Genomic DNA, 24,438 nt, shown 5'->3' on the forward strand with positions numbered 1-24,438 from the left:
TTTACTCTGCAATAGAGTAAAATTTTACTTTCAATTCAGAAAACAAATCAGAAACTGCATAGATAAACATTCAACAACACAGTAAAATTAAAATTTTACTTTGAAATAAAGTAAAATTTTACTTTCATGTTAAGAAAACTAATGTTTTACTATTTTTTAGACTAGAATTTCATTACTATTTAACAAACTCTAACATAGTAAAATTTTTCTTTCAATTTAAAGTAAATTTTACTCTGAAATACAGTAAAATTTTATTCTGAATGAGAGTAAAATTTTACTTTTATGTTAAGAAAAGTAATGTTTACTATTTTTAAGACTAGAATTTTACTCAAAATTTTCATGTTAACAAACTCCATTATAAGTTCCTTTACATGAAACTAATCCAACCACATGAAAAAAAAAAATATATATATATATTAAAATGTCAAATTCAACCACAAAGCAAATCATAAATTTGAATAGACAACCATTCACAATATAGTAAAAACGTATTTTATTGAACACACAGTAGTGACCTGACACTTGTCATTCTTTACATATACAAACTCAAATCCTATCTTAATGGCAAATTTACATAATGCAGTCTGAAAATCCTTTGCACCTCCAATAAATTTTTGACCTACATAAGTAATTCAATTCACCCATTCAGAAGACAACAAAAGGCCTTTCTTCATGGCGACAAAACATAGGAAGTAAATCCATTTCATCATCAGTAATGTTGGATCTACTTGCACAACAACATAAGAGTTGTAATCATTTTTCAAATCTGCAATCAGTTTACAGTAAAATTTACTGTCAATCAAAGTAAATTTTTACTGTTACTACGAGTCCAAAAAAAAATCACAAAAGCACAAAATACTAGAGTAAAATTTTACTGTCATTCTATCAAACAAAAACAGAGCACATACCAGGATAAAATTTTACTCTCATTTTATCAAATAAAAATAGAGCACATAGTACCAGAGTAAAATATTACTCTAAAACAAAAAATAGAGCATATAGAATCAAAGTAAAATTTTACTCTTGAACAAAAAAAGAGCACATAGTACCAGAATAAAATTTTGCTCTCTTTCTATCAAACAAAAATAACTAATCAAAAAAAAAAAAAAACTAATTAACAAATCAACATACCTTATCAAAATCGAACAATAATCAAACACGTGATCGAAGTAAAACCTCTAAAATTGGATCAACACTCTCAATCTTGATGAAACTCTCAAAATCTGATACAGATTTGATATATAAAGCTCTTATAGATATAAATTTTGAGATTGTTGGAGAACATATGATCGAAGCAAATTTGATGAGATCGTCGGCGGCGAATCGTCTATTGTTGACCAATGACGAGATTGTCGGCGGCGAGATCTTCAAATTTCGAGATCGAGTTTTTGTGAAATCTTCACTGATCAGATTTTCAAACATATGAGATCGTGTATAAATGGATCAGATTTTTAAATATATGATATATATATATATATATATATATATATATGAAAGGGCAATATTGCCCATAAAAAAAGGAAAAATTATGGTATGTCCTTCTGAGCTGCTCTCCTCTTTCTCAAGTACCTTTTGAAGTTAAATTAGTTAAGTTGCCTTTATCCGAGAAAAAAGCCCAAAAAGGGGGGTTTCACAAAAAATCTCCTTAAATATTGGTCAAATAATTTTTCATATTTTAGATGCATATGATCTTGATATACTTAATTCGTAAACAAAATGTGAAGAAATCAAAAATAAATTTAATAAATACATAAATTATTAAAACGATATTAGTTTTTAAATTGGGTGATTTTTATTTATTTATTTTGTATATTTCTCATTATTTAGTAATTTTATAAAAGTTTTTCATAAATGTGAAATGCTTTAAATGTATGTAGATTAAGTGGATACAAAACCAGAAAAGAAGTGTTAAATTTTTTAAAATGTTCATAAAAAATAAACAATATAGAGTAAAACAATATTGCATAGATATATTAGATACATCTAAAAATTACATTTAGATTACGTATATGAAAGAAGTAAAATAAGAAAAATTATTTATAAGTTCTATTTGGAAGACTTATTTAATGTGAAATCTTATGAATATTTTTTTAGAGTTTGAAATCCTATTTAAAGAGGAATGTGTTCCATAAAGTCATATGAGTTGTAAATGAATGATATTAGTGTACTATTATACCCCTAATTTGTTTCTATATTATACCTTATTTTTCTTATTTATCGTATCACGTTTGGGAAGATTTTTAAAAAGGACAAGTCTACAGGCAACGACCGTACGAGTTTTTTTTCACCTTGATCACGAGATTCCAGTGTGTTTTCAAAATGTTGCTTAAATGGATGTGGATATGGTCGATGATATGATGAAATTTGAGGGTTGTGTGTTGATTCCTTCGACCGATTTTGACTTCAATCGGTTGAGGGAAAGATGTATTTTTTTTAAATATATTTTTTTGTTGAAGTGTGTTGCTGTTTGTTGAAATGTGAATTGTTCATCTTTAATAAGGCATTAACAATCTATTACATTCATTGATAGGCACATTTTGGCCAATATTCTGATTGAATGTGTGTATTTGACAGATGGTTGACACGTTTTGATATGTTCAATGTGTGGGGTGGTGTGTATGTGTTCAAGGGTTGGGTTGGGGGTGTTTGGTTTTGGTTTTTAATTGGATGTCGAATGTGAACCACGCCATAAGATGTCAATTGTACATTAGGACCTAGATGATCGTGTTACGATGCATGTTACATTTAGTGTGTAACGTTAATCCACATATATCATGTAGTAGATGACATTTGTGTGCTTGTTCAATTGTATATGTGTTTGAATGTGCATTGTGTATTTGTTGTAATCAATGTTTACATACATGTCGCAGTATGTTGCGCAAAATTATTGAGGATTTAGGTTTGTAATTGAATGTAGATTGAATCACATTGCTCGATGTTGAAGTTACGCTCGGTTGGGGGTGATGGTGGTTCAATACATGGGTTGGGTTGGGATGTTACATGTTATATTTTGGAGGTTACATTATTCATAATTCAATGGTGGAGTATTGGAATGTCACGTTGGATTTGGGATGAGAAGTATATGGGAATGTCATGGTAGATTTGGGATGTTACATATTACATTTATGTTGGGTTTGGGATGAGAAGCATATGAGAATGTTACGTTGGGTTTGGAAACGTCACATTAGGTTTGGGATGTTACATGTTATATTTATGTTTTGAATTTCAAATTTCCAACCATATAGATATATTTACAATCTACGGTAATATTGGATTTTTCATATATCGTTTTGCTAAAAATCAAGTTATTTTGAATTTCAGAAGTATATTGGAATGTCATGTTGGGTTTGGGAATATCACATTAAGTTTGGGATGTTGCATGTTACATTTACATTTTGAATTTCAAATTTTCAACTATATAGATATGATCACAGTCTATGGCAAAATTAGATTTCTCATGTATTGCCATTAATTAGGTTATTTTGAATTTCAAATTTCTAACCATATAGATATGATTACAATCTATCATAATATTAGATTTTCCATATATGATATTATCATTAATTAAATTATTTTGAATTTCAAATTTTTAACCATATATGATCACAATCTATGATAGTATTGGATTTCACATGTATGGTATTATCATTAATCAGGTTCTTAATTAATTAGATTGAGGTATATGTGTCCACATGAAATCTATAGGACCTATTGGGTTATAAGTTTTTTATAGGACTATATCTTGTATAAGTCTCTCAAATAGCACTTATAAATAATTTACCCAAATAATTGACTATAATATTGCAAAAAAGTTTTGAATACAAGACAAAAAAAACACAAGATACCAAAAAAAATTCAAAAACTAGTTTTAAAAACTTCTAACCAAACAAGTTTCGAATTTAATTTTCTAAAAACTATTTTCAAAACTTTTGAAAACTTATAATCAAATAAATTTTCAATTTTCAAAAACCCAATACCCAAGACTGATTTCAAAACTAAATCAACTGATTTCATTGACTAAAAGGGCATTGTTATGCCCGTTAATGGTTTAAAAGAAAATACAAAAGTATCTTTGTGAATAAATAATCATATGCAAACTATGGACATTTTCATAATTTTTTTTAATGATTTAAAAGAAAATACTAAGATATCTTTATAAATAAATAATCTTATTGTAAACTATGGACATTTTCATTATTTTTTTTATAGGCAAAAATTATTTTAACTCCCTATACTCAACTCTATGTGCAACTAACCCTCTAGACTTTAGAAATGAGTATATAATTTTTATGTCTTGGTACTATTAGTTTGAATGAAATGTTTGGCGGTACACTTAAGTTACGAATTATAATAGCGTTATGTGGTTATTTTGAAATGGTAAGGGATAATTTGCATATAGGTTAAACCACAAGAGATAATGAAATACCTTATCGTTAACATATTTTAAAAGGAGGAATTATATCTTAGTGGAACAGAGATATATATATATATATATATTTTTACACAAACACAAATGTGGAGGGGGTGCAAGCACCCCTACAGATTTTCACTTGCACTCCACATGTTTTTATAAAAAAATTTCTTTGTCCCACTGTACTTTAATTCTTTCTATTTAAAATTATAAATAACGTTTTAATATTTTTTTTCCCTGAAAAAAAAGATTAAAAAATTAGCTTCTCTCAAGTTTTGAGCCCTAGTTTGGCATAAACTAATAAGTACGCACTTTTTTATCTTTTTATCTTTTTTGAGTCACATCACCTCTCTACTTTTTTGTACATCTTTTCATAAAAAGCCAAAAGGTGCACTTATTTAGATCATTCCATACCAGCCAAAATGTGGGCCACATTTCAATAATTCAAACTGTTCATTTTGTAGGACCCCTTGTGCATATCATTTATAAAAAATATTAATTCGATCTGATAATCGTAATTGTTTTAATTTTATTATGTTTGTCTAAAAAAAGAATGAATAATCTATTTTTAAAAACACACTTGTCATATATTTTTATAGCATAAACGTGATAAAATTAAAATATTGTGATTATTTGATTGATATAATTTTTTTCCATAGATGATAAATATAAAAAATTTATAAAATAAATAGTTCAGATTATCAAAATAAAATCCGTAATAAACCACACAAATTTAAATATGATGGCGGTAGAGAGTGAAAATCCGACCTAGAAAAATATAGGGGAAACTACTGCTCACTAATTTCTTAAAATATTAATTACTAATTAATAAAAAGTTTATCTCTTCACATTTTAATACTTTAATTAATAAAAAGTTTATTTCTTCACATTTTAATACTTGTGAAGTTTATGACTAATTTATATATATCTTTTGAAATATACAATGACATGAAAATTTTCTAAAAATATAAGCCCAAGTGAGTCCAGCCAACCCAAATAAACAAGGGGAAATTACTCACAGGTCCTATGTGAAACATGTGGACACTATTTAATCCAACAACTTTTTGAGTAGACCCAAAAGTCCTACTTTCTTCTCTCTCTCTCTCTCTCTTTTTGCTTTTTGCCTGACTCTTTACGTTTTCCTCTCTCTTTTTTTTTTTGTTTTTGCATTTTTCTCTCATCTTCTTTGTCATGGACGACTACCGGTGATCACGTCTTTCTCCATTGATCGAGGTTCACCGAAAACCACCAACCATCGAAATCAACTCGTGACTTTACCCTCACCGACGGCGAAGATGATATATTTCCGACGAAGAAGATGAGTGGATCTACTCAGATCTGATACTTAGATCTATATCAGATCTGAGTAGATCTACATCAGATTTGACTAGATCTAAACAAAAAATAGTTGCCTGAGTACAATCCTCTCTCTATATTCGCCTTTCTCCTTTGATCTCTTTTTTTTTTTCTCTGCTATACACTTCTGTTTTTCTGTTCTAATGAAGAAAATTTTCAAATTCTGAACAAGTAATTTTCGAGTTTTAGTTACAGGCGGTGAAAACTATAAAATTTTGCAGTTTCAATTTTTTTTTTAGTGCCGGAATGAATCATGGTTTAAAACTGTAAAATTTTACAGTTTCAAATTTTTTTGGTGCTGGAATGAATCATGGTATAAAACTGTAAAATTTTATAGTTTTATAACATTCTTTAGAACTGTAAAATTTTACAGTTTCATAACATGTTTTTCAGTTTGATTAATAAGGATAAATGCTTAATAGATTTTTGCTTTGAAACTGTAACATTTTACAGTTTCAAAACTTACTTTTCAGTTTGATCAATATTGGAAATTATTTGCTTGAACCTTACAAAAATTAAAAAATAGCATATATTTTTCCCATTATTGCTGTTTTTTGTCGTTTCATTTTTTTTTTCATTTTAGTTTATCAATATTTAGCACGTTTTGCTATGTTTTTTTTGCTCTAATTTCTCTATTTATTCTTTTTTTTTTCCTGGCAATATTCTAGACATTCCGGTGAGTCTTCAGTGATGTTTTTAACGCCCAATGAATATTATGAACATTCCGGCGACTTTCATTAACGTTCTTAACATTCCGGTGAACTTCCGGCGAAACTTCGGCGACTTCCCGGTGATACTCCAACGACTTCCCAGCGATGTTGAACATTCTGACGAGTCTCCGGTGATCGTTTGATGGAAGTTCGATGGTAGTAAGATATAACAGTGTCTGTAATTTTTTTTTAAAAAAAAAATAAGATTTTTTAGTAACAATTAAAAATGTATAGGACTAATTGGTGCATGTGTTTTGTTTGAGAATTAACTGGGTCTTGAACTTTGTACATGAGACTTATCAGTAAGTTCCCAATAAACAAAGCCCAAACCTAAAAGTCGATCCTCTGATTAACTTGATTGCGCGTATTGAACGCAATCATGCTTAGATCACAGACTGATCTCCACCAAAAAGTTGATCCTTCGATTAAGGGAGATTTGGCGATCAACGACGATGGTAAATTGACCCAGGGCCGGCCCTGAGTTTGTCGGGGCCTAAGGCGAATTTCGGAAATGGGAGCCCTTTTATATTGAAAAAAAAATTCATGAATAAAACGATAAGTTACAATTTTTTTATTTGTTTGTAACCATAAAGAAATTTACTTACACATATAATCATTAAAATTATAAATAAAACAATTTAATAAAACAAAATTAGAACAAAAAAATTAGGAAAAAATTATTCAATTAAAATTGATAAAGACCTAGGTAAAAAAAATTTGAGCAAAATTATTTATTCCACTAAAATCTAATAGATAAAGAAGGTAAAAATAAAAAATAAAAAATAAAAAAAATAGGGCCCATATATTGTATGTACTATTTTTCTTGAGCCCAAACACTTTTTTTTTTTTAATATATATTTTCATTTTAATAAATATGGACCAAACTACACTTATAAATAAATATGGAGTAAATCATACATGGACTCAAAAAAATATTTTAGGGCCCTTTAAATTGATCCTAAAACCAAAAAAAAAAAACATTGAGCCTATAATATTTTACCAAATTTAGGGGCCCTATTTTTGGGCCAAATTTAGGGGCCCTATGGTATATATGTTTATATGTTTTACCAAATTTAGGAGCCCTATTGTTTTTTATTTATTTATTTATATATTTTCATTTTAATAAATATGGGCCAAACACATTTATAAATAAATATGGGCTAAATTATACATGGGCCTAATAAAACATTTGGGGCCCTTTAAATTGATCTTAAAACCAAAAAAAAAAAAAAGAAAAGGTTGAACCTATAACAATTTTTTAAATTTGAGAGCCCTATTTTTAAGCTAAAATATGAGGCCTAAGGCACAAGCCTTACCTGTCTTAGGGCAGGACCGGCCCTGAATTGACCACTACCAAAGTGACCTATGACAATAGGTTGATTGTCCGATCAAGATAGATCAACGGTCAACAATGGTATATCAATTAACTATAAAAAAGGGACCAATCAAATAGGTAAGAATAATCACAGCCTTTGGAATGTGGGTTGACTTTTTGATTTTTAACTATTTAGGTTAGATTTGGTATAACACAAAGAAATTAAAAAGTCAAAAAGTCACTATCCTATTTAAGTCACATCATCTTATTTAAATCATATCACCTTTCTACGACATCACTTCAAATTCAATCCATATTTTATAAAAAGTCAAAAAGTACATTTATTTATATTGTGCCTGTTTGGCAGAAATTATTTACAGCTTATTTCAGCTTTCAGCTTAATTTAAGTTATTTTGATGTGTTTGGTTTAGCTTATAGCTTATACCTTATAGCTTATAGCTTTGTGGAAGTCAGAAATCAGCTTATTCTTTGAGTGGGCAGGAGATTCTTTAAAAATAAGCTGGAAATCAGCTTAAGCTGAAAGTTATAAGCTATAAACTGTTCAGGCATAAGCTATAAGCACTTTCCCACAGCTCTACCAAATAGGGCTATTATTCCAAACAACCCCTCAATCCATATTTTATAAAAAGTAAAAAAGTGCATTTATTTATATTATTCCAAACAACCCCTTAGTCTGGGGCTAAAAAGTGGAATAGACTTTTTGATTTTTTTGAATTTTGTGAGAGAAAAAATAAAATAATTATGATTTGAATATGATATTTTGTCTTATTGAACTAAAAATCTGTTTTGTCTTTTTTGTGGCTAAAATAACCCCAATCCAACCCAAACCTTCATGCCAAAAATATACTAATCTCTGTGAGATAAATTCACCATCTACAATATTCAAATTTAAAATTAAAGTTAATAAAAATTTAAAAAAAATAAATAAAATTTGAGACCCTGTTTGGGAATGGTTTAAAATAGTCAAAAAAAAAAAAAAAAAAAAAAAGAGTAAAAAACTAACAAATGTTATCGATTTATTCTGCTTTACTTTTTTATAAGTCTTTTTATAAAAATAATTTTCAACATACCATGAGGCTTCCTTTGAGAAGTTGAGTTTATAGTCACAAAAATCAAATTTTACTATGGATTTTTTGAGAAAGTATAGGAGTAAAAAAATTAATTTTGTTACTTAGGTCAAGTTTGGCAATTTAAAAATAATTTATCTTTTTATCTTTTTTCTGTCACACCACTTCTCTATTTTTCTGCATATCTTTTCGTAAAAAGACAAAAAATACATTTATTTAGATCATCTCAAATAACTCCTTATTATGAAAAGACGTATAAAAGTAAAGAATTAATGTAATTCAAATAAGTCTATATTTTTTTACACTTTTTAAAAAAGATTTATAAATGATCAAATCACTCCTTTTAATTTCTACATGTATTTTTATAAAAAAATTAAAAAATTTAATTAAAATAATTAATTTTCAAACAGGATTAAAGAATCATAATAAAGTGAGATTTGGGGCCCACGCGCTATTGGTTGACGAAGGACGAGCTAATAGCGTCATCCAACGCAAAGGCCGGAGTTTACCTCCTCCCTCGAAACTTCGGCGTTCACAATTTCAATAAATGTTTTTAGAAAAAATCCATAATCAAATATATAATTTAAAATTTAATTTAAAAATTATTTTCAAAACTTATAATTAAATATACAATTTAATTTTTTTTCCAAAACTGAAAATCAAACTCTTGTCAAAACTTTATTTTAAAAGAAAAAATTTATTTTTTTATTTCATTTTTTAAAATTATTTTTAAAATTATGATTTGAGTGTAGAGTCATATTTTGAGTTATGAGTTTTGAAAAAAAATTTGAATTTTATTTTGAATTTTGAGTTGTATTTTAAAATTTTTTAGATTTATTTTTATAAATATTTAAAATTTTTCTTAATTTTATTTTTTAGAATAAATATTTTATATTTTAAATATTTATTTGTTTATTTTTATGTGCATTGCATTTTATACATTTATGTGTTATATTTTTTTAAAATATTTTTAATATATTTTGTAAATATTTAAAAATTTAAAAAATTTTATTTTTTATTTTAAATATATAATTTTTATTTTAAATACTTTATTTTATTTTATAAGTATATTTTAATTATTTTTTTACTTTTTTTTACAAATATATATATTTAAATTAAAAGAAGGATCACCATATATATGTAATAAATCATAACAAATTATTTGGTCAATAATAAAAAAATAACAAAAATTAGAAAAAATATTTTTTCAAAAAAATATAATAAAAAATAATTTTCAATGAAAAAATTTAAAAAAAAATTGAAATTTTTTTAAAATAAAATTTTGAAAAGAGTTTTTTTTATGAGTTTTGAATTATGTGTTTAGTTATTAGTTTAAAAAATAGTTTTTGAATTGAGTTTTGATTTTTGTATTAGTTAAGATTTAAGTCTGGAGGTGTGTTTTGTGTTTAAAATATTAAAAAAATTAAAAAATTTACAAAATAAACTAAAATATTTAAAATAAAAAGATAAAAAATATTTAAATAACAATTATATATTTAAAATAATTTTTTTTTTAAACATTTTTAAATATTTTAAAAATAAATCTAAAAAATTTCAGAACACAACTCAAAACTCTTTTTAAAACTATTTTTTTTTTATCAAAACTCATAATTAAACAAAATTTTCTCTTTTTAAAAATCATAATCATTTTATTTTTTATTTTATCATAATCTAAAATTTTTCTCTTTTATCATATTTAAATCATAATTATTTTATTTTTTTTACAAAAATTAAAAAAATTAAAAAATTCATTTCAAGCAGATTTTTTAATTTCAGATAATAATAATAATAATAATAATAAAAAAAAAGAGGCTAAAAACCAACCCAGTCAATCAATTAATTTAAGGAAAAAAAATCTTTAAAAAACACTCCGTCCGTCCCAATCTTCTCATCCGTGAAATCAATAGAAAAAAAAAGGCTCAATCGACCTGAAGCTTCTCATCTAAGCAAACCCCTCTCAACCTTGGCTTTGCTCTCTCTGATCGCAAACCGGTCAACTCAAAACCCTAATTCCCCAATCCAACAAACAAGAAGAAGAAGAAGAAGAAGAAGAAGAAAATATGAAGAGAGTCTTCGGCGTCAAGAAAGACAAAGAACCCCCTCCTTCCGTTTCCGACGCCTCCGATCGGGTCCCCTCTCTCTCTCTTTCTACGCATAATAATGATGGCTTCAGAGTATTTGCTTGTTTTTTTGTTTTTATTAGAATTGTTTTTTGTTTAATTTTATTTTTTAATATATGTTTTGGGTGTATTTGTTTGCATCTATCAAAATTTTTTGGATATGATATGTGGGGTTGTGTTTGTGTTTGTGTTTGAGACCAGTTTGGAGATTTATTATTATAATCATGCTCAAGACACAAAGTTGAGTTTTTTGTTAAAAATGTAGGCTTGCTTGTTCTATAGTTTTCAATTTATCTAGAATTAGGTGCAAATTGATATAATTCTTGGACACTGATGTATAAACATTGGCCAATTGCCACTGAACTATTGCTGTTACCAAGTTACTTCTTATGCTTGTTGGTGAAAGAAACATTACATTTGGTAACCTCTTGGTAAATATTGGAAAAACTAACTTTATTCTTAAGGGAAGAAGAGCGAGCTTATCATTCTTCTTCAACAACGGGGGAAAGCAGTGTTAGTTTGGGGTTAAGAGGTGTGTCCATGCGGCGACAAGGCACTGGTATGTTAGGAAATCGACTCTTCCTAACTAGGCACAAAATAGCATACAATAAAGCTAAAGCAAATCGAAACAATGACACACAAAAAAACACAATTACAATTCTCTACTGAATACAAGAGGTGTCCTTCATCTATTTATAAGCATAGAAATTAGGGCAGCGTGGAAGCAATAGGACCCAACATGGTATTCATGTGTCTGGCACTCATCCTTGCAGCCATACTAAAAGCATTGCCTGACCAAAAAGTTTCGGTAACCAAAACATGAGGGTTTTATGCCTTCTAGCTGAGGAACTTAGTCGTAGAGTGAATATTTTTTTTCCCTCTTTGTTTGATCTTCTATGATTTCTCCCACATATACACACACTTGAACTATATGAATTATAAGTTCAAAGTAGTAATGCATTGACATCAATATTTATAGGGTACATCTCCGTGTAATAATTTTGTTGGGAGTGATCTTTTTGAGTCTTTTATGTCCACGTGGAAACATTGCTTATTTTATTTATTTATTTTTTCTCAACTTGTAGCTTGTAAGCAGTTTGTGGAATTGAATTGAAACAGTCCTAGGAATGGTTGTCCAGGCTATGTATATTATCACTACAAGCCATGTGGATCTCTTTTTTATTGCTAAGAGAATGTGAGAGCAACAGGGAAAATTAAATTGCATTAGGCCTTATTATTTTTCTTTAGAGTGATGTGCCAATGTGAAACTTATTGATGAGATAAGAAGAATTACACAAGCAACAGGAAGACCAAGCACAATAGGCAAAAAAGTAGGCGTAGAGTTACTCAATAAGAGTCTAATGTAGAGGCACTGTCTTAGCTGAGATGTTTGTGTAACAATTACCCAAATCAGGTTCCAGTTAAAGAAACCATCAAGGCAGGAGGGAGGTCTGGGCCCATCTATTTTTAAATAAACGAATGTTGAAAATGAAATATGCAAGCGAATTATGGCAACCCATTTGATAGCAGTGCTCTCTTCAGTATGAGGCTATAACTTGGTTCAGTAAGCCTGCTTTTCGTTTTGTTGGATCTAACCCTTTCCCCAATGGTTTTAGACACAGGAAATATGATGCTGCCATCATTGTCTTTGAATACACTTAGTATGCCACTTTTACCTTGGGTTTGCACAGGTTCACTCATCAGTGTGTTCTATAAAGTTTCAAATTGGCGAATGAAGGGCTTGGGAGAGAGAGAGAGACAGAGAGAGAGAGACTCTTGTAAAGGAGAGAAAAATAAACTTGTAAGGGTTTATTGAAACGTCACCATTTATTGTTTTTTATTTTACCGGCCAATAAACAGATTAGGGTTCATTGTTAGATAAAGTAGGGGGTGATATTGTTATTTTTGGTAAGATGGGTAGCAAAATTTTTTAAGTCAAATACGTAACGCGAGATTTTTATCCCTTGTGAGGCGAGGCTTAAGACATTTAAATTTTTATATTTATTAAATAAATAAAACGGTGTAAATACTTTTCTCTTTAAGGCGTTAAACATGTCACTGCAGAAAGTGAAACTTGTCCTTGTTGAATGTGAAGTTGACATTCTTAGTTTTAAATATTGAGTTTCTCACTGGAGTCTTAGCTTTGTGTTATTTCTTGGTTGGTCATTTACTTGAATTTTCTTATAGAATATAGTTACAAAAGAGGCTCTTCTTCTTCTTTTTTATTTTTTATTTTTATGTTAAATCATCTACGAACTTCACTATAGGCTCCAAAGTGGATAATGGGCCTCCAGCCAATTAACGGCTGTGTGCCATCACTTGTAATCCTGTTCATTTTTTCTTCCAAATATATGTAAATTATGTTTTATTTATTCAATCCAGATCAACAAAAGAGGTGAAACAGTTGATGAGAAGATCAAAAAGCTTGATGTTGAACTTGCTAGATATAAAGAACAGATAAAGAAAACCCGCCCTGGTCCTGCCCAAGAAGCTGTCAAAGCTCGAGCCATGAGGGTTCTCAAGCAGAAGAGAATGTAAGTTATTTTCATGAGATTGCCTCTTTTCCCAATGCATGAACATCTCATGGCACTCTAACTATGTACCTTAGTCTTATAAAGTAGCACCTCTTGATACCATTTATCAGTAGTGGATTGTAGTCTGTATTTCAGATCAAATTATATCTTGGTTGGAGAAGTTTGGGAAAGTGAGTTGGTTAGGACACAACTTGCATTCAAGAGATTTGGTTTAGGTAGATCAAACAAAAGTTCAAGTTTGGTGAAACTGGGAAGAAATGTACCAATTTGTGAGGTGTCTCTTTGTCGGATCGTGGATCGAATCTCGGATTGTAAGATTCTAATTTTTGTGTAAAATGAGGTGAAAAATCATTTGTAGTGATGATTCATGTTAAAAAATGATTAAGGGAAAAACAATAAATTTGACATAATGCTACTTCCATACTCTACATCTCTACTGACTAAAGAAATATTATATATTTCTCAACACAAATTATTCAAAAAGTCATTTGAGTAAGTTCACAAACATACATAATTGTTTTTACTGGAAAAAAAAAAAACAACAATAATATGTTTTCAGAATTCAGAGTTCCATGGCAACACCATAATGTTGAACTATCCCATTATGATCCTTCTCCCAGTCCTACTACAATTCTAAATGATTCTACTTCCATCCTACTTTGATTTTGGTATATTACTTAATTTTACACCAATTTTAATTGTTTGAGCAATCTAGGTTCTTAGGATCAATCTTTCAATCAAGGTCGTGTTTTTTGTAACCATGATTTATAGACTTTTAGGCCAAAGTACGATCACATCAAAATTGTGACTAATATTATCTTTGGGCAACATGGGTTTGTAACCATGTACCTGGTCTCCACAGTGAGGATTATGCCCTCGGTTGAGAATATGCCTTTTTAGTAACTTTTTAGGCTTTTGGCTAAAATATGATGTAAAAAAAATTAGTATGTTTGGGATGACTTTTTGATTTTTTACGAATAGATGTGCAAAAAGTAGAGAGAAAAGAGAATTTTTGGTATAGGTTGTTGGCTTTTTTTTTTTTTAGTGACTTTTTGACTTATAGGCTAAAAAGGGATGTTCCCAAACGAGGCATAAGTTTCATCTACCAATTTTTTGAAATTGATGATGCTATGTTCCATAACAGCTGTGAGAATACAGCTGTGAGAATACCACTGTTAATGTGGCTGTTAGTAATTTTGCATGTTCATTGAAGATTTTGAAAACCAGTTTTGTTCCCCTGCCGTCCGTACCTAATGAAATGATGGTGTATATAATGAGGTGTTTTCTATAGAGACATTTTGAACACGTATCACTCATATGGAGAAGATGTAACTGAATATAAGAGTCTTCGGTTTCGTGGTTTGGTCCTATTTGGTGCAACTTATTAAGGCTATTTATGGTTTATTTTATTTCATTTTTGAAATCTGTACCGGAGTTGGATACATTTTTTGCTTACAACTTTATGAGGCAAAAATAGCTTAAATAAGCTAATTATCGGCAAGTTGGGGGTGGGATACTTTTAACTTTTGTTGTTTGATTACTTTAGCTTACAAAAGGTTGCACTGAACAGGCCCGCAAGTTTTTCTAAATCTAATTTATTAGTTTACTAATCCACATAGCTAGTGTAATCTGTAATGATTATGAAAAAGTTTTAAACTGTTACATTTTAAATTGCTAAAATCAGTTAAATGGTAGGCCTATTTTACATGTATAGTATGCCTCCGTTTGGGAAGTGGGTTGGTTTTTTGGCTTTTTTGGCTATTTTAGCTTGAGGCTAAAAAGCTTGGTTTGGGAATGACTTTTGGCTTTTTTGACTTTTTTGTGAGAGAAAAAATGTAATGATTATGGATTGGATGTGATGTTTTGTCTTATTAGGCTAAAAAGTCTATTTTGTTTTTTGTGGCTAAAATAGCCAAAAAAGCCCCAACCAAGGCTTCCCAAACGAAGCCTATGTATTTTTATTACGAAGACACTGCGTAAGGATAGCATACTGTTTTTGCTGGGGCCTCTGTTTATTGAAAATTGAGTCATTATGACCCTGTTCCAATTATTGAATGAAATTGCATATTTTTTCAAATGAAATTCTATAATTCTGGGATTGTCTTACACTTAAAAGCTATCAAGTTGGCTTATTCTTTGCTTATATATATATATATCTCCTTGATATATACAACCCATTATGCCTATGGGCAGGTACGAAGGACAACGTGATATGCTTTACAATCAGACATTCAATCTAGACCAAGTTTCATTTGCTGCTGAGGGAATTAAGGATGCTCAGCAAACAGTATGTTCCACATAGCTCCTTGTTGTGTTTTTATTTTATTTTTTTAGATAATTACTATTGGGGTCTTTTTGAACTCATCTATGATGTTTTGGGCTTTTTCAATCAAGAAATGTTGGGCAATGGGCTATGAGGATGAATGCACAGTTAGTGGAACATTCTGCATTATAGTTCTTGAAATGATACACATGGGCAGACTTAGCTATGAATAAGCTAAAATTTACATGCACATCAGTGTTAACTGATTTAATGCAATTTAAATTCAGGCTTGTGAGTATTGAAAACCAGGGCTTAGTGTCCCATGAAACTTACCCATAACACGTTACGTAGCTTTTACAAATGAAATGTTTAATAGCTGTGTCCTTTTGACACCCAAATGAGCCTGATCTAATTGATCTTAATCACCTGTCTTGTATTTTAAGAGGGGCCACAACTTCAACTGTTTAGCTGTTAAATGACATTTATTGGTCTTTCTCCAATGTGGGTCAGATGATTAATCTGTCTTGACTAATAACAATGCTGCACCTTTCATGTGAGATTCACTGTGCTAGATCTAGTATGGTTGTTATGGGCCCACACCATATTCATCATAAGATAATTGTTTTTCTTCGTAGCGCCCCAAGGGGCATGGTTCAAAGCATTTCAAGCGGAGCTTATTCTGTACCCTGATTGGAACCTGCTTGCCTACCTCATGAGAGGTAGGGGAATAGTTATTTGTTACTTTTTGTGGGGGGGGGGGGGGGGGGGGGGGAGGAGTCACTTTTTAGTGAATCAGATGCAATTAGTTATGACCTAAGAAGCACGGACACTTCTAAGAAGGTGACGTATCTGTGTCGGGCACCGACACTCTTTGGACACTCTTAGGACACGTGTCCGACACTCTTCAAAATGTGTCCTAATTTTTAAATTTTTTTAAACAGCCGAACACTCCTTGGATACTTGGAAGACAAACATGTCAATCACATAAACACACGTGTCTATCGATTGGATACATGTGAAACTAATTATAAGTTTAAACAAAATAACTTAAGATACGATAATAAAACAAAAATCATATAAATTTATAGGAATTAGTGTCATATTGCCTTTTTTATTATCTTTGAATGATATATTAATATGTATAACATATAATAAATATATAAAATTACATATTTAACGCGTGTCCCCTATGTGTCGTGTCCTTCATTTTTTGAAAATTAACGTGTCAGCGTGTCCGTGTCGTGTCACGTGTCCGTGTCCATGCTTCTTAGGTTATGACTTAATTTGCCACAACTAATCTTGTTGTATTCTTCTTTGCAGATGTCAGCTTTGAAATCAGCAAACAAAGAGTTGAAAGGAATGATGAAGACCGTGAAGATTCAAGACATAGATGTTTGTATATGATTTTCTAGTATAATTGCTCCTTTTCCATTGTGCTGTAATTGGATATTTCTAATACTGGATGCGTGATTGTGCTTTTATTCACAGAACTTGCAAGATGAGATGATGGACCTGATGGATGTGAGCTCTGAAATTCAAGAGTCTCTTGGTAGAAGTTACAGTGTACCTGATGACATTGATGAGGAAGACCTCATGGGTGGTAAGCTCATATGTTGTTACATAAACTTCTATGTGGAAGAGGAAACGTGTTACGTGGATCGTTACCAGAAATGAATGTAACACCTTTGGTTGTCCTTCCTGCTTTCATGCTTTTCATGGGGGGCAAACGATGTTCTTGAATTTGTATATATTTTTCTTTGAACAAAAATGGAACTATCATTTCGTAAACAAAAGCAACTACAAAAGTTTGTGTACGTTTAGCTTAGCACACCAGTGGGATTGTGAACCCTAGAATTTCATTCTAAACATCCGACTTATATACATGGAAGGAAGGCTAATTTATCTCATCCAAGTTTTCCTTCATACCCACGAGGGCTAGCTCAAGTGGTAAGTCCCCAGGTAAACAACCAGGAGGTCTTAGGTTTGGGTCCCTACTTCGCTTGATATGTGAGGTTAGTGAGTGGTCGCGCATATCCAGGGTTTTACCATGGGTGTCACTGAAGGTGGGGTCACGGGAATCCTCATTATCAAAAAGTTTTCCTCCTTACCCTGGTTGTTTAGCACAAGTCTCTGCAACTAAATTGCTTTCCTACTAGAAAACTTAATTTAGATATATTATTAGGGAAATTCTATAATACACATCTTAAGGTGTGTACCATATGCCCCAGTTATGATATTTGTGGTCTTTGGTTATGACCCATTGTGGTGTTGGTTATGACTTAATAATGTTATTAGTTATGACTTAGTTATGACCTCTTGTAGTTGTTATTTTGGTTATGACCTGTGGTTATGACACGTTATGGTGATGGTTATGAATGGCATATTGTGGTTGTAATTTTGGTTATGACTAAAAAGGTATGTGGTTGTGCCTCAAAGGTGTTTGGTTATAATCCATTAAGTTATGACAGAAAGTGATTTGGTTACGACACTTTGTGGTATCAACACGACAAAGTGTCATAACTTGCATATAGTACAACCCTTTTTTAGGGGTGTGTATGGTAGCATTACCCTACATTATTATGTTTATTCATCCTCTTTGATGTTGTGGTGCAGAGCTTGATGCTTTGGAAGCTGACATGGGCATGGAGACTGAAAGTGATGGGGTGCCTGCGTATCTTCAACCTGATAAGGAAGATTTAGATGGGGAACTCAACTTGCCTTCCGCACCAACAGGGCATGCCGTACCGGCTGGCAGAGTCAACACCCAGGTAAATTTTCATCAATTTCATTTGAGGGATCTCTTTTCTTGCATTGCTATGAGTGCATGGAATGGAAAGCATATTTCATTACAGAATAGCCTGCTATTTTTCTTCAAACTTGTGACGTTATATTCTGTTGCTGAAACCGAGCTTTTTGGTGCTGTCATGCATTTTTTGTTCTATCCATTTATTTTTTTTCACCTCAAGAGGATGATATATATATAGTATAATATATTTGAAGATAGGATGACATGTGTTTTTCCATTTGTGCTGTTAAGTCGTGCTGGAAATTGTGTTCATGCATATAATATGATAGTGGTGTTGGTGGTAGATAGTGGCATGTATAGAATATGATAGTGGTGTTGGTGGTAGATAGTGGTATGTATAGAATATGATAGTGGTGTTGGTTGTAGATAGTGGCATGTATAGAATATGATAGTGGTGTTGGTGGTAGATAGTGGCATGTATATAATATGATAGTGGTAGATAGTGGTAATATATAATATGTAAGTGGCATATAATGGGTTATGATGATGTTTGTAATATCTCCTATATAAGGAGTGTCATTTGGTCTTGTAAGATAAGAAGTTTTGAATATAACAGAAATATATTCCTTCTTCCTCATATTTTCGGAGTTCTTCTTCTTCATATTTTCTAAGTTGGTATCAGAGCAACAAAAAACACAGCAGCCCTAAAACCGTCATAACCATGTCGGAAGTCACGTCCGGAACCACTTCAACCCCTGCCGCTGCCATTCCGGTGAAAACGTCTAACTCTCACTCTGTCCAAATCACCACCATCCGCCTAAATGGTGATAATTTTCTCCGCTGGTCACAATCTGTCCGGATGTATATCCGTGGGCAAGGAAAGATCGGTTACATCACTGGTGACAAGAAGGCTCCTGCTGTGAATGATCCGCTGTTCGACAATTGGGACGCTGAAAACTCCATGGTTATGACATGGTTGGTCAATTCCATGGAGGAGGATATAAGCTCTAATTACATGTGCTATACTACTGCACAAGAATTGTGGGATAATGTTAGTCAGATGTATTCTGACCTAGGAAATCAATCTCAAGTTTTCGAATTAACTTTGAAGTTGGGAGAGATTCGTCAAGGAGATGATTCCGTCACCAAATATTTCAATTCGTTGAAAAGGTTGTGGCAGGATCTTGACATCTTCAACACATACGAATGGAAATCGGTTGACGACTGCAACCACCACAAGAAAACTGTGGAAGACAGCCGTATTTACAAGTTTCTTGCCGGCCTCAACATTGAGTTCGATGAAGTGCGAGGAAGAATTATTGGCAGACCTCCTCTCCCATCCATTGGCGAAGTATTTGCCGAAGTCAGAAGGGAAGAGAGCCGAAGGAGCGTCATGCTTAAGAAAAAAGGTAATGGTGAATCAATTGAAATTTCTGCTTTAATTAGCGATGCTGCGGCCAACAAGGCTGCAAGTTACCAGCGCAGGTTTGATGATAAGCCACGGGTCTGGTGTGATTTTTGCAACAAGCCTCGCCATACACGCGAAACGTGTTGGAAGATTCATGGCAAACCTGCCAACTGGAAAAGCAGCAAACAAGGAGAGAAGAATCGTGGCTTTCCTACCGCTAATGAAGCCGATTCAGGTCCCTTCAACAAAGAGCAGATTGATCAACTCTTAAAGCTGATAAAATCCAACTCCTCAACCGGTACTCCTAGTGTTTTGTGGGCACAAACAGGTAGAAATCCTAAAGCCTTCTCTTGCCTAAACTTCTCTCCGTGGATCATAGATTCCGGTGCCTCCGATCACATGACTAGTTTTTCCCATTTATTTAGTACTTATTTCCCTTGTTCTGGTCATGACAAAATCAGAATAGCCGATGGTAGTTTTTCACCTATTGCAGGAAAAGGATTTATTAAACTAACTGAGAAAATTAATCTCAATGCTGTTCTTCACGTCCCCAACTTAGCCTGTAACCTTTTGTCTGTCAGTAAACTATCTAAGGATTCTAATTGTCGTGTTACATTTTTTGAATCCCATTGTGAATTTCAGGACCAGAACTCGGGGATGATGATTGGGCGTGCTAGGATGCTTGAAGGTCTTTACTACTTTGATGAAGTACCTGTTAGTAATAAAAAAGCTCAGAGCTTTAATAGTACCAGTTCAATCTCTGTTCGAGAAAAAATAATGCTATGGCACTATAGGCTAGGACATCCTAGTTTTCTTTATCTGAAACATTTATTTCCAGAATTATTTAAAGGGATTGATTGTTCTTCTTTTCATTGTGAAAGTTGCATTTTTGCAAAATTTCATCGCTCTACTTATTTGCCAAAACCTTATCAGGCTTCAAAACCTTTTTATTTGATTCATAGTGATGTTTGGGGCCCTTCTAAAATCACTACTCTTTCTGGTAAAAGATGGTTTGTTACATTTATTGATGACCATACCCGCTTATGTTGGATTTATTTGATGAATAAAAAATCTGACGTGAAAAATTTATTCACAAATTTTTACAATATGATTGAAAACCAATTTCAAACCAAAATTGGTATTTTACATTCTGATAATGGAACAGAATATTTCAATGAGCAGTTGGGTGAGTTTTTGGAAAAAAATGGGATTTTTCATCAATCTACATGTCGGGATACCCCTCAACAAAATGGCATTGCAGAACGAAAAAATAAACATCTACTTGAAGTAGCACGTGCTATAATGTTTTACATGCATGTTCCTAAATATTTATGGGGTGAAGCAATTTTAACAGCCTCTTATTTGATAAACAGGATGCCTACAAAGGTGTTAACATACAAAACACCTTTTGATTGTCTCAAAACTTTTTTTCCTGACACGAGGTTGTTTTCTGATTTACCCGCCAAAGTTTTTGGATGTACTGCCTATGTTCATGTTCCCAGTCAATTTCGTTCAAAACTTGACCCCCGTGCTATAAAATGTGTTTTTTTGGGTTATTCCTCAAACAAAAAGGGGTATAAGTGCTTCGATCCTCAAAACAAGAAATTTCATGTGGGTATGGATGTGTCATTTGTGGAAACAAAATCCTATTTCCCCAACACTTCTCTTCAGGGGGAGACAAGTGGAGTAGAAGACCGTTTTTGGGATATTTCTATCCCGCTCCCCAATGTCATTTATCTTACACAAAAACCACATCTGTCTGATAATGATCACTTAGGAGAACCAAGTTCTATGGTGCCTAGTCAAGAAGATTCTTGTTTAGGGGGAGAAGTACTACAAAATGATCTAAATCCTGAGCTTCAGGTTTATACTAGGAAGCGATTTCATCTGAGGAATAATGACCCGAATGTCCATCCTAATGACCCGAATGTCCACCCGAGTTCTGGCATCGAAATTTTAGGTAATCCTATTCCTTCTATTTCCGACCTTGATGTACCTATAGCAATTAGGAAAGGTGTTCGAAATTGCATTAAACATCCTATTGCAAATTACCTCTCCTATCAAAGACTGTCTAAAAACCATAGAGCTTTCACATCTAGGATTTCACACTTGTTTGTTCCAAGGAATATACAGGAAGCATTGGATGATCCGAATTGGAAATTAGCAGTCATGGAAGAGATGAATGCTTTAAGGAGAAGTGGTACTTGGGAGATAGTTGATCTACCCAAAGACAAGAAAACAGTTGGGTGTAAATGGGTGTTTACGATAAAATGTAACGCAGATGGAAGCGTTGAGAGATACAAGGCGAGACTGGTAGCTAAAGGCTTCACTCAAACTTATGGGATCGACTATCAGGAGACGTTTGCTCCTGTTGCTAAAATAAATTCCATCAGAGTACTGTTATCTCTTGCAGTAAATTTAGATTGGCCTCTACATCAACTTGACATTAAAAATGCATTTCTCAATGGTGATCTTGAAGAGGAGGTGTTCATGAGCCTACCGCCGGGATTTGAGCAGAGACTTGGAAGTGACAGAGTATGCAGATTGAATAAGTCATTATACGGACTCAAACAATCACCAAGAGCGTGGTTTGAACGCTTTGGGAAGGCAGTTATCAGTTGTGGCTTCTCGCAGAGTCAAGCAGATCACACAATATTTTATAAACATTCAAAAAACAGTAAAATTGCAATTTTGATTGTTTATGTTGATGACATCATTTTAACTGGTAATGATGAAGCAGAGTTAGCAGCCCTCAAAGAGAAACTCGCAAAAGAATTTCACATTAAGGATCTGGGAGCCCTCAAGTATTTCCTCGGAATGGAATTTGCAAGATCCAAGGAAGGTATATTCGTTAATCAGAGAAAATATGTTCTTGATCTCCTTGGAGAAACAGGTATGCTTGGTTGTAAGATGGCGGAGACTCCGATCGAGCCTAACTTGAAGTTACAAGCTGCTAAGGCTGAAGAAGTCAAAGAGAGAGAACAATATCAGCGACTTGTAGGGAAATTGATTTACTTGTCTCATACGCGGCCTGATATTGCCTTTGCAGTCAGCATGGTAAGTCAGTTCATGCACTCACCAGGGGCAGAGCATTTTGAGGCCGTTTATAAGATCTTAAGATATTTGAAAGGAACTGCAGGGAGAGGCTTACTATTCAAGAAACATGGACATCTTCAAGTTGAAGTATACACAGATGCAGACTGGGCAGGAAGTGTTACAGACAGGAGATCAACATCCGGATACTGCTCCTTTGTAGGTGGGAACCTAGTTACATGGCGGAGTAAAAAACAGAATGTGGTAGCTAGAAGTAGTGCAGAAGCAGAGTTCAGAGCTGTTGCCCATGGAATCTGTGAAGTAATGTGGATTAAAAGAATTCTTGAAGAATTAAAGCTTTCTCACCCGACACCTATGAAGGTCTATTGTGACAACAAAGCAGCTATATCTATAGCTCATAATCCAGTTCTACATGATCGCACAAAACATATAGAAGTGGATAAACATTTCATCAAGGAGAAAATCAATGCTGGCATAATCTGTATGACCTACCTTCCAACAGGTGAACAATTAGCTGATGTGCTAACGAAGGGACTACACAAGAAGCAATTTGATAAGCTGACTAGCAAGCTGGCTATGGAAGATATCTTCAAACCAGCTTGAGGGGGAGTGCTGGAAATTGTGTTCATGCATATAATATGATAGTGGTGTTGGTGGTAGATAGTGGCATGTATAGAATATGATAGTGGTGTTGGTGGTAGATAGTGGTATGTATAGAATATGATAGTGGTGTTGGTTGTAGATAGTGGCATGTATAGAATATGATAGTGGTGTTGGTGGTAGATAGTGGCATGTATATAATATGATAGTGGTAGATAGTGGTAATATATAATATGTAAGTGGCATATAATGGGTTATGATGATGTTTGTAATATCTCCTATATAAGGAGTGTCATTTGGTCTTGTAAGATAAGAAGTTTTGAATATAACAGAAATATATTCCTTCTTCCTCATATTTTCGGAGTTCTTCTTCTTCATATTTTCTAAGTAGTCGTCTATTTATTGTGTTCGAATGTGTGTTCATATCTCTGATGCTCGACAGGCTGAGGATGAATTGGGTTTACCTGCTGTTCCCCAGGCAACTATTCGTGGTTAGATGGAGTTGACCAAGTGGAGTGTAATTTGCTGTCTTCTGTGTCTATTCAATGTTAGGAGGGATTGGGTTGGGATGAGCCATTGTGAACATATTGTGTAGAATTTGATTTCAATTGCTCTTGTTCTAACATACGCTGGAGGTTTGAAAATTCGTTTGAAATTATTTGGGATATATATTTCATGGTAAGTACCATTGTGGATCTTGTATGATTAAAGAAGACAAGGAGCATTTTGTTAATTGTTACATGTAGAAATCTGCAAATTGAACACTCTGCTAATACATCTATTATGTTATTCAATTTCATCTTTCGTATGTTTGTGTGTAGAGATTTTGTTGA

The 24,438-nt window shown here is 32.3% G+C and overlaps 1 protein-coding gene across 1 annotated transcript; it reads left to right on the forward strand.

The window, feature by feature from the left end:
- The first annotated feature begins 10,704 nt into the window (after positions 1-10,704).
- Positions 10,705-24,413, forward strand: LOC114257625 (vacuolar protein sorting-associated protein 60.1). Its single transcript, XM_028197406.2, has 7 exons — positions 10,705-11,009; positions 13,383-13,534; positions 15,728-15,821; positions 17,118-17,189; positions 17,286-17,397; positions 18,411-18,565; positions 24,048-24,413. Exons 1-7 carry the CDS (start codon positions 10,941-10,943, stop codon positions 24,099-24,101), a joined length of 708 nt encoding a protein of 235 aa, XP_028053207.1. The 5' UTR covers positions 10,705-10,940; the 3' UTR covers positions 24,102-24,413.
- The last annotated feature ends 25 nt before the right edge of the window (positions 24,414-24,438 follow it).

Source organism: Camellia sinensis, unplaced genomic scaffold (genome assembly GCF_055761805.1).
Source record: "Camellia sinensis isolate YWXY unplaced genomic scaffold, ASM5576180v1 Unanchor47, whole genome shotgun sequence".
Classification (NCBI taxonomy): domain Eukaryota; kingdom Viridiplantae; phylum Streptophyta; class Magnoliopsida; order Ericales; family Theaceae; genus Camellia; species Camellia sinensis.

What these genes read in the sequence shown, in the direction of transcription:
- LOC114257625 (XM_028197406.2), top strand. Translation starts at nt 10,941, where the DNA reads ATGAAGAGAGTCTTCGGCGTCAAGAAAGACAAAGAACCCCCTCCTTCC. An exon ending in TGAAGATTCAAGACATAGAT is followed by an intron (nt 17,190 to 17,285) that starts GTTTGTATATGA and finishes TTTTATTCACAG; the next exon opens with AACTTGCAAGATGAGATGAT. An exon ending in TGAGGAAGACCTCATGGGTG is followed by an intron (nt 17,398 to 18,410) that starts GTAAGCTCATAT and finishes GTTGTGGTGCAG; the next exon opens with AGCTTGATGCTTTGGAAGCT.